Genomic DNA, 13,873 nt, shown 5'->3' with positions numbered 1-13,873 from the left:
GTGCTCCCGCAGTGACGTCACTGTCGTGTTGTGGAGAGAGAACTGGAGGAAGATGGCGGGGTCCAAGGTGAAGCAGGACATGCCTCCTCCGGGAGGCTACGCTGCCTTTGATTATAAGAGAAATCTACCGAAACGAGGACTCTCGGGTACTTATATTTCACACACAGTTACCGATATATAAATGTCCAAACATGAGCACTTACACGTGCCCAGTTTTAAGGACATTTGCTCCAAACAGCAGCTAATGCTAACGATATAGCGTCAGGAAGGAAGGCTAAAGTACACACGCTAAACTACTGACATTTGTTTTTGGGAGCTGTTAGAACATAGGGACAATACCTGTGTATTTTTAAAGTATTATACGTGAAAGGTTGAAGTGGCTGATCAAAACAAGTAGCTATATTCATTGTCGACAGTGAGATTAGCTACTTGCTATTAAGCTAACACTGCTGGTTCAGTTCAGTTAAACATGCAGTTCATTCCGCCAGCTTTAGTTAAATACAGGTAAATTCGTGACTGCGTTAAACATATAAGGTTTATAATGAAAGCCATGCGACAAATGTATTCAACTGTTTGATTTGCTTGGAACTCTTGTTGCAACTCAAACCAACCAGATGGATTCTGAGCTGATGATCTTTTTCTACAGTGTGATGCACTGTGTATGCACTGGCTTTAGTATGAAAGTATATTGACGACAAAAGAGTTGAATGATTGACTTGTGACAGCAGTCACATCTGAGCGTGAAAGTGAAGGGTCACCCTGTTAGACCCTGGACTTCCTACCACCAGATGGAGACAAATAACTGAGTTTGGTGTCTTTATAATCCTTTTATAAAATCCAGAGTTATAGCTGAGATTAAAATGAGGGCCATAGATCTGACGGTGACCAAGCAGCTTTAAAAGTGGTAACAAGGGAAGGAGCCTGTTTAGAGTGTGAATAAAAAGTCGGTTTCACGAGGTTTTCCTTTGAAATATTAGTATAGTTTAATTTTACTTTGTAACTAATAACTTTGTTTCCCCTTTATTAACTGTCTTGCTCTTTTCAACACATGCACAATGTTTAGATCAATTATGTCTAAATGATAAAGTTGTCGTATTGTAACTAAAACCTAACATTTAATCATCTGTGCCTATGGTAAAGTGGTGTTGCCTTTTTAAAGTGTCACTAATCAATTCTTTAATCAACAGGATATAGCATGTTTGGCATCGGCATCGGTGTCCTAGTGTTTGGTTACTGGAGGCTTTTTAAGTGGAACAGAGAGAGGAGGTAGGATAATTGTCGTAGCTATGCTTTGGATTTAAATTTAGCTGACAACCAATTCAGTCAATCTGATATTTCACAATCAGCGTGGAACTAGTGGTGATGTGTTTGTGCATCGCAGGCGCATGCAGATTGAGGAGATGGAAGCCAGGATAGCTCTGATGCCCCTGCTGCAGGCGGAAGAAGACCGAAGGTGAGGGGAAGGGGAAACTCACAAAATAGGGTTTGGTTTTTAAATCTGGTGGTTATTCCCACCGAAAACCGAAGGCTAGCCATTGTTTTTTTAACAGTTAAACTCTTTCTCTGACCAGGACCTTGCGTATGCTGAGGGAAAATCTAGAAGAGGAGTCTATTCTCATGAAGGATGTTCCTGGTTGGAAGGTAAAGACAAGCTGCATTTCACTGCTTATTGCTTAATATTTTAGATATGCCAAAACTGAAAGTAAATGACTGTATGCGCATTCAACCTAGGATGGTTCACAGATCGATCTCGGCTGTCATATTTTATTAACCCTCTGGATACTTTTTACATTTATTTATCCACAGTGTGTGGTCTTTTATTAGCTTGGATTTCTCTAGTTTTGGAGGCATTGTTGGCATAGCTGAGGTAGTTCCATGCTAAAGCACAGCAGAATTTGTTTCTATTGATGTTCAGTTTTGCTTAAATTGTTGCTTTTTTTCCTCTTCAAAATCAATCAGGACTACTTTGTGTGGAATTTAAATTATTTTAAGAAAAAAATATATAAATATCTTATTATAGACTGTATAATGATCTATTAATCATGATTGTAAACTTTAACATTGTAAAATATTTGTAACGTTGCAGCCATTAATTTTAATTTATCAGTCAATATAATGTTGTCAAGGAATGGATAGTACATTTTTTTTTTTTTTTTAATAAATTGTTATACACTTCATGAAGCTGCCAGGTCTTAATACAAACCGTCTTTACCACTTGTGCAGGTTGGTGAGAGCGTCTTCCACACAGATCGCTGGGTCTCCCCTCAGTCAGAGGAGTTGTTCAACCTCCGGCCCCGCGAAGAGCTCTTGCACAAGCGTTTCGGTTTCCTGTGGTACGTTTGAGTACTGCCCTCACAGGCCGTGTCCTGAGCTCCACCACCCACAACTGTGTGGACCAGAGACCTAGCTCAATTCAGCTTGTAAATGTTCAATATTAAAGTATCTTTTTTTTCTGTACCCCATCCAGGTTTACTTGTCATTTTTTCCCTTTAGATGAAATTTCAAAGCATGTCTATAAGGCCGTACTGTGCATTTTATCTTAAACATTTTCACCCCACTTCATCTAAGAGGGAAACTATGCACTTGTGTACAACTAACCTTGTCCTACCGACTGGTCACTTTAAACCCAAACGTAAACTTTGTCATATGTCACATGTGCTTTTTTCTATCTTTCCAATTTTTCGTCAATTAGTTCCCAATGGCTCTTCATATGAGATTTCTTATTTAGTTTTAATGTGCTTTTTAAAAGACAGATGTAGTTTGACCCTTCAAAATTGCCCAATTTAAAGTCTCACACACCATCAGGTGTGTGAGACTTTCAGTCATTTTAAAGGAGACGGATTCAAATCAGCAGACGGTCCAATGTTTGCTTGTCCTGTCACATGATAGAATGACCCGCATGTAAACACCATTCATTTAATATTATGAACACATTGAAGGTCTGAATATGAGTTCAGTCTTCATATTGCTGGGTTAGTGCACTGAAACTAAGGTCCACATCTGTTGTATTGAAAAGCACTTAAAAGTTGGAAATATAAATTATGGGCTTATTTTATATTGGGGTAAAAATGACCAAGGCGGATTAACAAATATACAAATGAGACCAGATAAGGTAAAAAAAAAACCTTGAATAAAAGCTGCTATTTGCATCATACTATAATCCAAAAATAAGATATTTTAATTTATTTTTACTCAGATTACAATTAAGTTGTGAAGAAATAAGTAAAACATTTGCATTGATGGTTTCCACTAGTTTATGCTTGGGGTCTCCAGAGAGAGACCCAGTCAGTAGTCAATGTATGTAAAAAACGGTGAGCAGGATGAGGGCAAAGAAGTTTTGGTTAAGTAACTTCTCAGATGCACACTCACCTTAATTGATAAGCCGACATGGTATTAAGCATATCTGATAAAGTATAAATTAATTGAGGTCATTCTGAATGAGTTTATAAATATATACAGGATTTTGTTGTGATAGTACTGCTACATAATTTAGTTATCCAGTGACTCGAATTGAACACAGGCATATTTTGGTTTAGCCAACGCACAGGCAACCTAACACTCACCGGCCACTTTATTAGGTACACCTGTTCAATGGCTTATACAAACAAAAAGCTAATCAGCCAATCACATGGCAGAAATGTAATGCATGTATGCATTTAGACGTGGTCAAGACAATGTACTGAAGTCAAACCAAGCATCAGAATGGAGAAGAAAAGAGGTTTAGGTGACTTTGAACATGGTGTGGTTGATGCACGGCAGGATGGATCCATACTTTCATGTTGTTTACGCCAGTGGTTTTCAAACTGTGGGGCGCGCCCCCCAGGGGGTTATGGCAGGGGGGGATGAATATGTGAAAAAACAAAAATAAAAAAAATAAACCTAAAAAAAAAGTTTGTGTTTTTATATTAAGATCACGGCATAGCTGGACAAGAGTTCTTCTGCTTCGTTCCTCTCACTGCATTTAAATGCATTCATTATATTACAGAGAAATATTTCCCGTAAAAGATGAGAGCACCAAGCCCAACCCAGAGGACCCTGCATACATTTTTTTTATTTTAAATGAATATTTTTATGGAAAATCCATGTGTCTTTCTTCAATAGCTTCTAATTCATCAGACCCAGTGTCTCCAAATTATTTGTTCACACAAAATTCCTCATATTTAGCCTCTTAATTTTCCTCAAAGTGCACCAGATTCATAGCCTGGAAATCCTGACCCTGATATCTTGAACGATAGAGGGTCTGGCGACGATCAATAGTAATTTCCAACTCTAGGGGCGGCTCCTACTCGTGCATTTCAAATGCCACTGCACGCAGTTGGATAGCACTACAACCAATCAGAGCGATGCACAAGTGACGTAAGCCCCGTTCGTTTAGCGAACAGCTGTTAAACTGTTCAATTAAACGTTTGCCGTTGTCGGTCGGCAAAACAGAACATTCCACTTACTTGCTAGTGAAAGCTATGAGTCCCGTCTTCCAATTCGTTAAGGGTCGAGGCCAAAGCAGTCTCAAACTCACACAACATATCCGCAGCCATCTTTGATGTTTACTATCACAGCTTCGACGTCGCATGCACGTCACTGTCGTCATCCGGTTACGTCCTCCCCAGAGCACCATATAAAGGGCTCTGGCCAGGGCCCCAGGATGCTGCCTTCTCCGAGCAACCAGCATGGACATGTGGCCAACCCATTAGTATTGCATGGTGAGGGGTGGAGCTTATTTTCATACGGCCCGTAGGCAGATTTCCCTGTCCACACAGTACAAGCGGCGAACAAGATTGTGTCTCTGCAAAATTTTTCTGGATATCAATCATAGGCTCATACTTATCTTTAGACCATATACTATTAAAACTGAAGTTTTCTCATTTCAAAACGCCACCTCAAGCGTTTTATTAGCCCAACGGCTTTTAACGGCTTTCAGTTTGTTTTCGCCAGGCTAGATGCTACAGAACGAGAATGATTCTACTCCCGCCTCCAGTCCGCTACGCTTGCCGCCCTCTTTCTTGATAGGTCCATAATGCAGCTACGTCCATGCTACGTCATGCTTTGGGCCGTATGGAATTTCCGGATTATACTTCCTTGTTGCTTCTCTGCGCCTATGAGCAGCTTTCATAGGAATGAATGGGCGCCATGTTTCAATACGGTGTCCATTTCTTTATATGTCCATGGCTCTGGCGCGCCCATATTAGATAGAACCAATTGAAACGTTATACCAGATTTCTGGTAGTCTTGATAAGCTTCAACGGAGCGTCTCCAGACCAACACGCGCAGCAAATTTAATTTGCCAGCGCCTAGTGGCAGGTCTGGGAATGCCAGGCTACCAGATTCATGCATTTCACTTTAAAAAGGTGAAAAAAAATCTCCCGGGGGAGCATACCCCCAGACCCCCGAGGGTCTGGTTCTCCACTGGCTACTATTTTCCTCCAGCAGGACATTGGAGGCACTAGCAAAAAAACACTGGGTGTGTGAATGACATTTAACTAGTCAATAATTTGGGCAAGTCTGTCTGCCTATCTTTCTCACTCCGCTGCACACTCAGTCACTACTATCCATGCTTAAAGGAAGCAGGATTAAAACACTGGATTAAGATGTTAAAATGTATTAAAAAGTGTTAAAAAACGCACATTTTTTTTTTAGAATGTTTCAAAAATGTTTAAATTTGTAAAATAATTAAAGGATCTTTCAAAACACAGGGATTTAGAAAGAAAAAATGTTTGGGGGGGGGGGGGCTCCGCTGAAATTTGTTCTCTGAGGGGGGGCTCACTCTCTCCACTTTGAAAACCCCTGGTTTACACCAAATTATGAACCTGCCATCTGAATGTCGCAACTGAAATCGAGGCTCATCAGACCAGGCATGATTTTCAATCTTCTATTGTCCAATATTGGTGATCCTGTGAGAACTGTAGCCTCCGTTTCTTATTTTTAGCTGACAGGAGTGGCACCCGGTGGGGTCTTCTGTTGCTGTAGCCCATCTGCTTCAAGGTTGGTCGCGTTTTGCGTTCAGAGATGGTATTCTGCATACCCTGGTTGTAACAAGTGGTTATTTGAGTTACTGTTGCCTTTCTATCATCTCGAACCAGTATGCCCATCCTCCACTGACCTCAACTAGGAATTTTACGTCCGCACAAATGCCGGTAACTGGATATTGTTTCTTTTTCAGACCATTCTCTGTAAACCCTAGAGATGGTTTCGAGTGAAAATCCCAGTAGTTCAGCAGTTTCTGCGATACTCATACCAGCCCTCCTGGCACCCTCAACATTGCCATGTATACAGTCACTTAACCCCCTTACTGTTGCTCGGTTTCAACCTCAATACGTTTTCCCGTCCAGGTCTACATGCCTAAATGCATTGAGTTGCTGACATGTGATTGGCTGATTAGTTATATGTGTTAACAAGAAAATGAAACGCTGTACCTAATAAAGTGGCCGGTGAGTGTATGTCAAAGGTTTTTCTTTAGGAGACTAGTGTTAACCAGTTTGAACACAGTTACTTTTTGGAATAAAACTAGTATTCACAATCTTACTCAACCTAGTAGAATATTTAAGGTAAAATATTTTTTTGAAAGAATTAAAAAATTTAACCGTTTACAGTCATCACTAACAGTTTTATTTTTTCAAAATTACAATACAAAAAATATCAAACAGCATACATTTCTTAAATTGACTTAATTGCCATTAAAATAATAGTAACATCTTAAAAATGGGACCATTCTGTTAGGACAAAATGTGTTCTGTCACTGTTGTACAGGTCAGTCACCCAGCTGGTTCCTCTACAACTGGATATTAAGGGCTTTGAATAGCAGCCATTACACTTGTAAAAGGCGTGTTTCAGGCAAATCAACGTTTAACATTTACGAATGCCATGGCCTTCTAGTTTGCAGGATCCTGGCAGGTTACTCCTCTGTAGTCACTGCTTACAGCTGCTGCACATTGGACCTGAAACAGAGCAGTGAAAGATGGGAATCAGCCAGGCTGCACTGGTACCGCCATATTCGTCTAAGGGTTTCACAATAAGATTTACCTGATACCAGCATCTTCAGCCGTCACTGCCATTAAAAAGCTGCACACTTCAGCTGTGATGAGATCCAGAAGCATCTGGCGGTCACTTTTCATCTAAAGAAAAAGATAAGAGATTGATTAGGCCGGGCGATTGACATATGACAGACAAATCACAATATGCATGCAACCCTATTTATGAGTCTGGAACTCACAACTTATTCATATGTAAGGGTACTTCAGAAAAAACTGATTACAGTCTAGACACCTTGCACATCAATAAGGTCTGCCGTGGGACATTACAGGAGCAAATTTGAGGACTAGTGCAGTGAACAGAGGTGGACTGAGCACAATACTACCCACGACATAGAGGCCAGTGCTTTTTTTTTGGTGGACTCGGGTGGAGCACTACAATCCAGAGGAGCTTGACAGAAACATTTTTCTCAATGGACTTTATGAATCAGAATCGGGGAAGAGGCCATGGCATGTGGTAGGCGACATCTGAAGAAGGGGAATATCAACGACTAACTTGAAGGCATTCATGGAAACAATGAACTGAGTTTGAAGGATGTGAGCAAAGCAAAAGGAGATTTTTACCTCACGTGCATTGGCCTACTTTCTCCACATATGACCTAGGCAAGAGAGCAGCTTTCATCTCTGATGAGCACTTGTTGGAAGGCGCAACACTTCGCTCTCCAAGGACTTGTAGGTTTTTGAAGTAGCTGACCTCTTGAACGTAATGAAGCATTAACATGACCAGACACCAACCGTTTCCCCAGCATTTCCAAGTGCAACAATGGGGGCTTATTAGTCAAACAGTCAAGGTTTGAGGTCCAAATACTAAAGGGTTGCCTATCAAAACAGATCTGATCGATGGTTTTGAGACCTGTACAGGAGTCACTGGGCCAAAAACCATGTTTAGTTTTTTTAGTCTTAGGGAAAACAAAATCTTATGAAATGGGACTTTAATAATATGCCAAATTACAGCCATTGTATCAAAGGTACAACTGCCAATTTAGAAATGCTCTCAAAAGAGATCCATGTGTAATTTCAGGGCTTCTTTGACTTTGTTATCAAGCAACGGCGAACTCCCCCCATGCGATAGTTTTGAAGGCAAAAGAATCAAGATTATTTTCCACAGTCTGTTTAATAGGCTCCATGAAGCCAAACTGACAAAGAATAAGTGTTGATCATACAAAGAACATAAAGTACAAAACTGTTCCCGGTTGAGATATTACTTTGGGGAAACGGAGTTACATTTTTCGATCACTTAACAAGATTAGTCCATTTTACAGCACATTTAAAATGCAGATGTCGAGCAGAGCACAGAAGATACCTTGGACAGACTTCATGAACAGCCGGCCACTTCGGATGTGTAGTTCACCAGTCTGAAAGGAATTTACTCTATGGGAAAGTGAACACACAGGAGCCTCAGCTAAACTAAGTTTCTTCGCTTTTTCTTTTTAAATAGTAAAAAGAAATTTCTCATAAAATCCCCCTAAAGACTGTTTGAGCTAATCGATCTTTCCTCACTCAGTTCGAAGTCTGGCAAGAGGTAGATCAGTCACAGAGACTGAAATGGGGTAAAATATATATATATATAAAAAAAGGAAAAGCCCCTTCGGATATTTCATTGTAAAAAACAAAAAAACTCCAGGAATCAAAATCTGAAAACACTTTAACGTGCTGGATAAAAGTCTACAGCGATGGTGATGGCTGTCCAACGAAAGGCCATGCGGAGAGCCAATGTGTGATCCCCAAATTGGGATTTAAAAAAGCACTGACCAGATTACACAGGTGCCTTTTAGTTAGACAACCTTTGAGGAATAAAGATGCCCAATCAAGCATGGTAAGAGTCTTTTAACTATAATTTGTAACATGGTTGGTTAGGAATGACCAAAACTCTGGGCTACATTTTTTTGTAAGATGCTTGAGCTACTACAACAAAACTACAAAACTAAGGTCAGCAATAACACGTGGACATTTTTCTTGAGGAGCGCATCTTTGAAATACAGCCAGCCAAGTGATGATCTTGAATCAGGGAGATGTTTACTCGTGTGAGGCTGAGGATAAGAAGTGGGCACACAGGTAAAGACACGGAAAGTTCCAACACTGGAGTTTCACATATTCCCCCTTAACCCACCAGACAGTCCGAAAACCCTCCCTCAGTTTTTGCACAAGGGGCTCCGTCAGCTTAGATACGAGCAATATGAGAAAGTTTGTTTGCCAGTCTTTATCACAGTGGGGTGGGGGGAGGGGCTAGAAACTCAGCAACTGTATACAGAGAGGCATCAACTTGATCTCAGGTGCAAAGGAAAGCAGCATACAGAATACAAGTGCTCATTATGTTGGGGCTGTTTAAATTGACTTGTAATGTGTTGTCTCAAACCTAAAAAAAACTTTTGTAGAATGCGCGTGTGTGTAACGTTTTAAGTATATCCAGTAAACTTGTTTTAGGAAAAGTTAAGTGTCTGGATGCAAGCTAATTTGAAAGCATTTAAAAAAATCTGTTAACAGCCCCAACATAAGGCTACATATACACTGTAAATGCATATCATTCATGCTTACCATAGCCGTCATATCCATCACGGTAGGATCCAGAGCGCTCACCACCACCATATCCGCCACTCTGACCCCTGAAATTAGGAACAGTTTTAATATTGCATTTAAGGTCAGTAAGGAAGTCTTGTCTCAAATGCACATCTATACACTTTATCCCAGAAGGGGAATTTAATTCTCAAAAATGTCCTTACCTATTGTCTCTGTATCCGCCACCGCCGCCACCTCCACCTCCACCACCGTATCCTCCTCCGCCACTCCTGTATCCGCCGCCGCTACTGCCAAAGCTCCTCTCTCCACCACCACCACCGAAGCTCCTGTCGCTATAACTCCTGTCGCCATAACTCCTTTCCCCATTGTACCCGCCTACAAAAGAAAAGCTTATGAACAAACATAGCAAAAAAACACCAAACTTATGTGGAAAAAAGAAATCCCGAAGCATACTGTGACAGTCTTCACTTATGGAATAACATCTCCCTCACCTCTCCCCCTGGATCCGCTGAATCTACCTCCACCCCCTCGTGGTCCTGATGAGAAACCACCTCCTCTGGTGCGTCCGCTCTTTCCGGCAGCGTCCACGCGGATATTACGGCCATCAAGATTCTGGAAAAAGCAATAATAAATATTGTATTTATCCTTGGTTTATAATATAGATAATGTTCCATGAGGCTTAAAAGCCTGACATTTAAATTGCTATCATGCAAGACAACCAGATGGCAAATTAGCAAATACACTAAGCATGAACATGTTTTAAATAAGTGGTTAATAAGAATTTTTGTATAAAAGAATGAGAATTTTGATTAACAAAAAAAATGTATTTAACATGTGAATAATGAAGTGTTAATTTAGCTTACCTTGTTATTCATGGCCTGAATAGCATCTTTAGCATCTTCTGCATTATCGTACTTGACAAAGCCGAAACCGCGAGACTTCCCCGTCTCTTTGTCTCTGATCACATCGACTGTCAGGTGAAAGAAAGGCACCTTTAAATATCTATACAGAAAACAGATTTGGAAACTTCACAGAGTGGGCATGACAATGCCTTGTAAACAAATACAGTGAAAATGCTCTGACGGACCAACCTTTCTCGATGGTTCCATATTTGCCGAAGGCTGTGTGCAGAGTCTCCTCGTTTGTCTCGAAGCTCAGCCCACCGATGAACAATTTCCCTTCGTCCGACATCTTCGGTGAAGCTAGAATGAGAAAAAAACAACACGATGACTTTCAGCCAGTAAAAACGACACCTTGCTCCAACAGCAATGATTTCAATGTTTGCGCAGCACTAAAGTAGGTCACCGGACTGGTTGTACAAGACGGATAGAAAAAAACACTTGCTTATTCTGCAACTAAGAGTTTGTCGTTTTCCACACGTTTGTTAAGATTTAAATGGGGGGGGGGGGGGGGGGGGGATATTTGTCATTGATGCAAGCAATGTGAAACTAGGCCTGAGGCCCGTAAACGTGGTGCGGTGTCGAAAACGGATTAGCAGGACATTTCTCTTCAGCGCCATTTTGTAGCAGCGAGCTCATGGCCCCCACTATTGTTTCTCTGCGCGATTTAGCTTCAAGATGCAGCTAGATGCGTTATTCTGTGTTACGTAAATATCTTCATAAACAACAAAATGGAAGCAAAACTATTTATCCCTTTTCAATTAGCGGCCTTTTCCCCACGCAGCAACATAATAAAATCCATTTTAGTAGGCTTTTTATGACACAAATGTGTTGTTTGACGATTAATAAATAAAATGGTGCTCGTAGGAGATCATTATTTTAATCGTCACACCGTCAATCTAATAGTAGGCCAAACGCTAGAATAAAAATATGTAATTCAAGATGCAGTTCTGTGTTTACATGTCGAATTATTAAGAATGCACAGAGGAAATCTGGATAAATTAAACTACAAATATTAGTTACCTTTTCAGTTACGGGAAAAAGAAGCGAACGGGAGCGGCAGGACGAATGAGGGGAGGCGGAGCGCAATCCCCTTTTCAATGCATTGCGCGATGACGTCTTCTTCAGCGTGTTTATTGGCGGATTACCAAGTAACATGGACGACGCTGAAGTTGGCAGCTGATTCGCAGCAGCCGATTCGGCAGTTGAGGGAAAGTTAAGGGATTCTTAAGGAGCAGCGGAGCGACTGATTCTCCGTTGTTTAACCTCCTAAATCGCCGCGGTAAAGCCACATTAATTAGTCTAGATTATCTAAGAGAGTCTAACCATTCTTTAAAAACAGTTTACAATTGATGTAACCTTTATTACGTTTGTTTAAAAGAAAGAGAGGGGAGATTTCACTGCTTTTTTTGCATCTGGACCACATTAGAACTGGTCCTGATTGAAAACCACTGCACCTAGACTCTTCGAATCTGGACTAGAATATCACAGAGAGGCTATACATTATGGAAAACATAGTTTCTGATTTGTGAAACTTTTATTCTATTTGTGAAAATGCAAAGAATGCACATTTTAATGGTTTTTTGGGGTCCAGACTGCATTAGAACTGGTCCTGATTGAAAACCACTGCACGTATACTCTTCAAATCTGGACTAGATTATCACAGTGATGCTATAGATTATAGAAAAAATAGTTTCTGATTTGTGAAACTTTTTTTCTATCTGTGAAAATGCAATAAAGGCACATGTCAACGCTTTTTTGGGGTCCAGACCGCATTAGAACTGGTCCTGATTGAAAACCACTGCACCTAGACTCTTCAAATCTGGACTAGAATATCACAGTGAGGCTATAGATTATAGAAAACATAGTTTCTGATTTGTGAAACTTTTACCCTATCTGTGAAAATGCAATAAAGGCACATGTCAACGCTTTTTTGGGGTCTAGACCGCATTAGAACTGGTCCTGATTGAAAACCACTGCACCTGGACTCTTCAAATCTGGACTACAATATCACAGTGAGGCTATAGATTATAGAAAACATAGTTTCTGATTTGTGAAACTTTTTTTCTATTTGTGAAAATGCAAAGAATGAACATTTTACTGGTTTTTAGGGGTCTAGGCCACATTAGAACTGGTCCTGATTGAAAACCACTGCACCTAGACTCTTCAAATCTGGACTAGAATATCACAGAGAGGCTATACATTATGGAAAACATAGTTTCTGATTTGTGAAACTTTTTTTCTATTTGTGAAAATGCAATAAAGATACATTTCAAGTTTTTTTTGGGGTCCAGACTGCATTAGAACTGGTCCTGATTGAAAACCACTGCACGTAGACTCATCAAATCTGGACTAGAATATCACAGAGAGGCTATACATTCTAGAAAACTTAGTTTCTGATTTGTGAAACTTTTATTCTATTTGTGAAAATGCAAAGAATGCACATTTTAATTGTTTTTAGGGGTCTAGGCCGCATTAGAACTGGTCTTGATTGAAAACCACTTTACCTAGACTCTTCAAATCTGGACTAGAATATCACAGTGAGGCTATAGATTATAGAAAACATAGTTTCTGATTTGTGAAACTTTTTTTCTATCTGTGAAAATGCAATAAAGGCACATGTCAACGCTTTTTTGGGGTCCAGACCGCATTAGAACTGGTCCTGATTGAAAACCACTGCACCTAGACTCTTCAAATCTGGACTAGAATATCACAGTGAGGCTATAGATTATAGAAAACATAGTTTCTGATTTGTGAAACTTTTACCCTATCTGTGAAAATGCAATAAAGGCACATGTCAACGCTTTTTTGGGGTCTAGACCGCATTAGAACTGGTCCTGATTGAAAACCACTGCACCTGGACTCTTCAAATCTGGACTACAATATCACAGTGAGGCTATAGATTATAGAAAACATAGTTTCTGATTTGTGAAACTTTTTTTCTATTTGTGAAAATGCAAAGAATGAACATTTTACTGGTTTTTAGGGGTCTAGGCCACATTAGAACTGGTCCTGATTGAAAACCACTGCACCTAGACTCTTCAAATCTGGACTAGAATATCACAGAGAGGCTATACATTATGGAAAACATAGTTTCTGATTTGTGAAACTTTTTTTCTATTTGTGAAAATGCAATAAAGATACATTTCAAGTTTTTTTTGGGGTCCAGACTGCATTAGAACTGGTCCTGATTGAAAACCACTGCACGTAGACTCTTCAAATCTGGACTAGAATATCACAGAGAGGCTATACATTCTAGAAAACTTAGTTTCTGATTTGTGAAACTTTTATTCTATTTGTGAAAATGCAAAGAATGCACATTTTAATTGTTTTTAGGGGTCTAGGCCGCATTAGAACTGGTCTTGATTGAAAACCACTTTACCTAGACTCTTCAAATCTGGACTAGAATATCACAGTGAGGCTATACATTAT

The 13,873-nt window shown here is 40.0% G+C and overlaps 2 protein-coding genes across 4 annotated transcripts; one reads left to right on the top strand and one right to left on the bottom strand.

Annotated features, from left to right (window-relative positions):
- The first annotated feature begins 16 nt into the window (after positions 1-16).
- ndufa13 (NADH:ubiquinone oxidoreductase subunit A13) lies at positions 17-2,462 on the top strand. The gene is made up of 5 exons (XM_080034629.1): positions 17-146; positions 1,188-1,266; positions 1,382-1,453; positions 1,572-1,641; positions 2,224-2,462. The coding sequence occupies exons 1-5, from the start codon at positions 53-55 to the stop codon at positions 2,341-2,343; spliced, it is 435 nt and encodes a 144-aa protein (XP_079890755.1). The 5' UTR covers positions 17-52; the 3' UTR covers positions 2,344-2,462.
- Positions 2,463-6,580: 4,118 nt separating this feature from the next.
- cirbpa (cold inducible RNA binding protein a) lies at positions 6,581-11,534 on the bottom strand. Of its 3 annotated transcripts, XR_013845013.1 has the most exons (8): positions 11,465-11,534; positions 10,634-10,744; positions 10,406-10,512; positions 10,034-10,154; positions 9,746-9,917; positions 9,561-9,628; positions 7,018-7,109; positions 6,581-6,932 (listed from the first exon to the last, which is right to left on the bottom strand). XR_013845013.1 is itself a non-coding variant. In XM_080033757.1 (7 exons), exons 2-7 carry the CDS (start codon positions 10,731-10,733, stop codon positions 8,392-8,394), a joined length of 573 nt encoding a protein of 190 aa, XP_079889883.1. In that variant the 5' UTR covers positions 10,734-10,744; positions 11,465-11,534; the 3' UTR covers positions 7,116-8,391. The 3 variants fall into 3 exon arrangements, 2 of the variants coding, with proteins under 2 accessions (XP_079889883.1, XP_079889882.1); XM_080033757.1 differs by lacking the exons at positions 6,581-6,932; positions 7,018-7,109 and adding an exon at positions 7,116-8,396; XM_080033756.1 differs by lacking the exons at positions 6,581-6,932; positions 7,018-7,109 and adding an exon at positions 8,389-9,055.
- Positions 11,535-13,873: the final 2,339 nt, after the last annotated feature.

The sequence above is a fragment of the Ammodytes marinus genome (genome assembly GCF_949987685.1).
Source record: "Ammodytes marinus genome assembly, chromosome: 9".
Taxonomy (NCBI): Eukaryota; Metazoa; Chordata; class Actinopteri; order Uranoscopiformes; family Ammodytidae; genus Ammodytes; species Ammodytes marinus.
This window is presented reverse-complemented; position numbering and strand designations above follow the sequence as displayed.

Excerpts from the sequence above, each read along its gene's own strand:
- ndufa13 (XM_080034629.1), top strand. The coding sequence starts at position 53 with ATGGCGGGGTCCAAGGTGAAGCAGGACATGCCTCCTCCGGGAGGCTAC. Across the intron at positions 147-1,187 it reads ACCGAAACGAGGACTCTCGG|GATATAGCATGTTTGGCATC; the intron begins GTACTTATATTT and ends TTTAATCAACAG. Across the intron at positions 1,454-1,571 it reads CAGGCGGAAGAAGACCGAAG|GACCTTGCGTATGCTGAGGG; the intron begins GTGAGGGGAAGG and ends TTCTCTGACCAG.
- cirbpa (XM_080033756.1), bottom strand. The coding sequence starts at position 10,733 with ATGTCGGACGAAGGGAAATTGTTCATCGGTGGGCTGAGCTTCGAGACA. Across the intron at positions 10,513-10,633 it reads ATATGGAACCATCGAGAAAG|TCGATGTGATCAGAGACAAA; the intron begins GTTGGTCCGTCA and ends TTCACCTGACAG. Across the intron at positions 9,629-9,745 it reads GGCGGATACAGAGACAATAG|GGGTCAGAGTGGCGGATATG; the intron begins GTAAGGACATTT and ends TCCTAATTTCAG.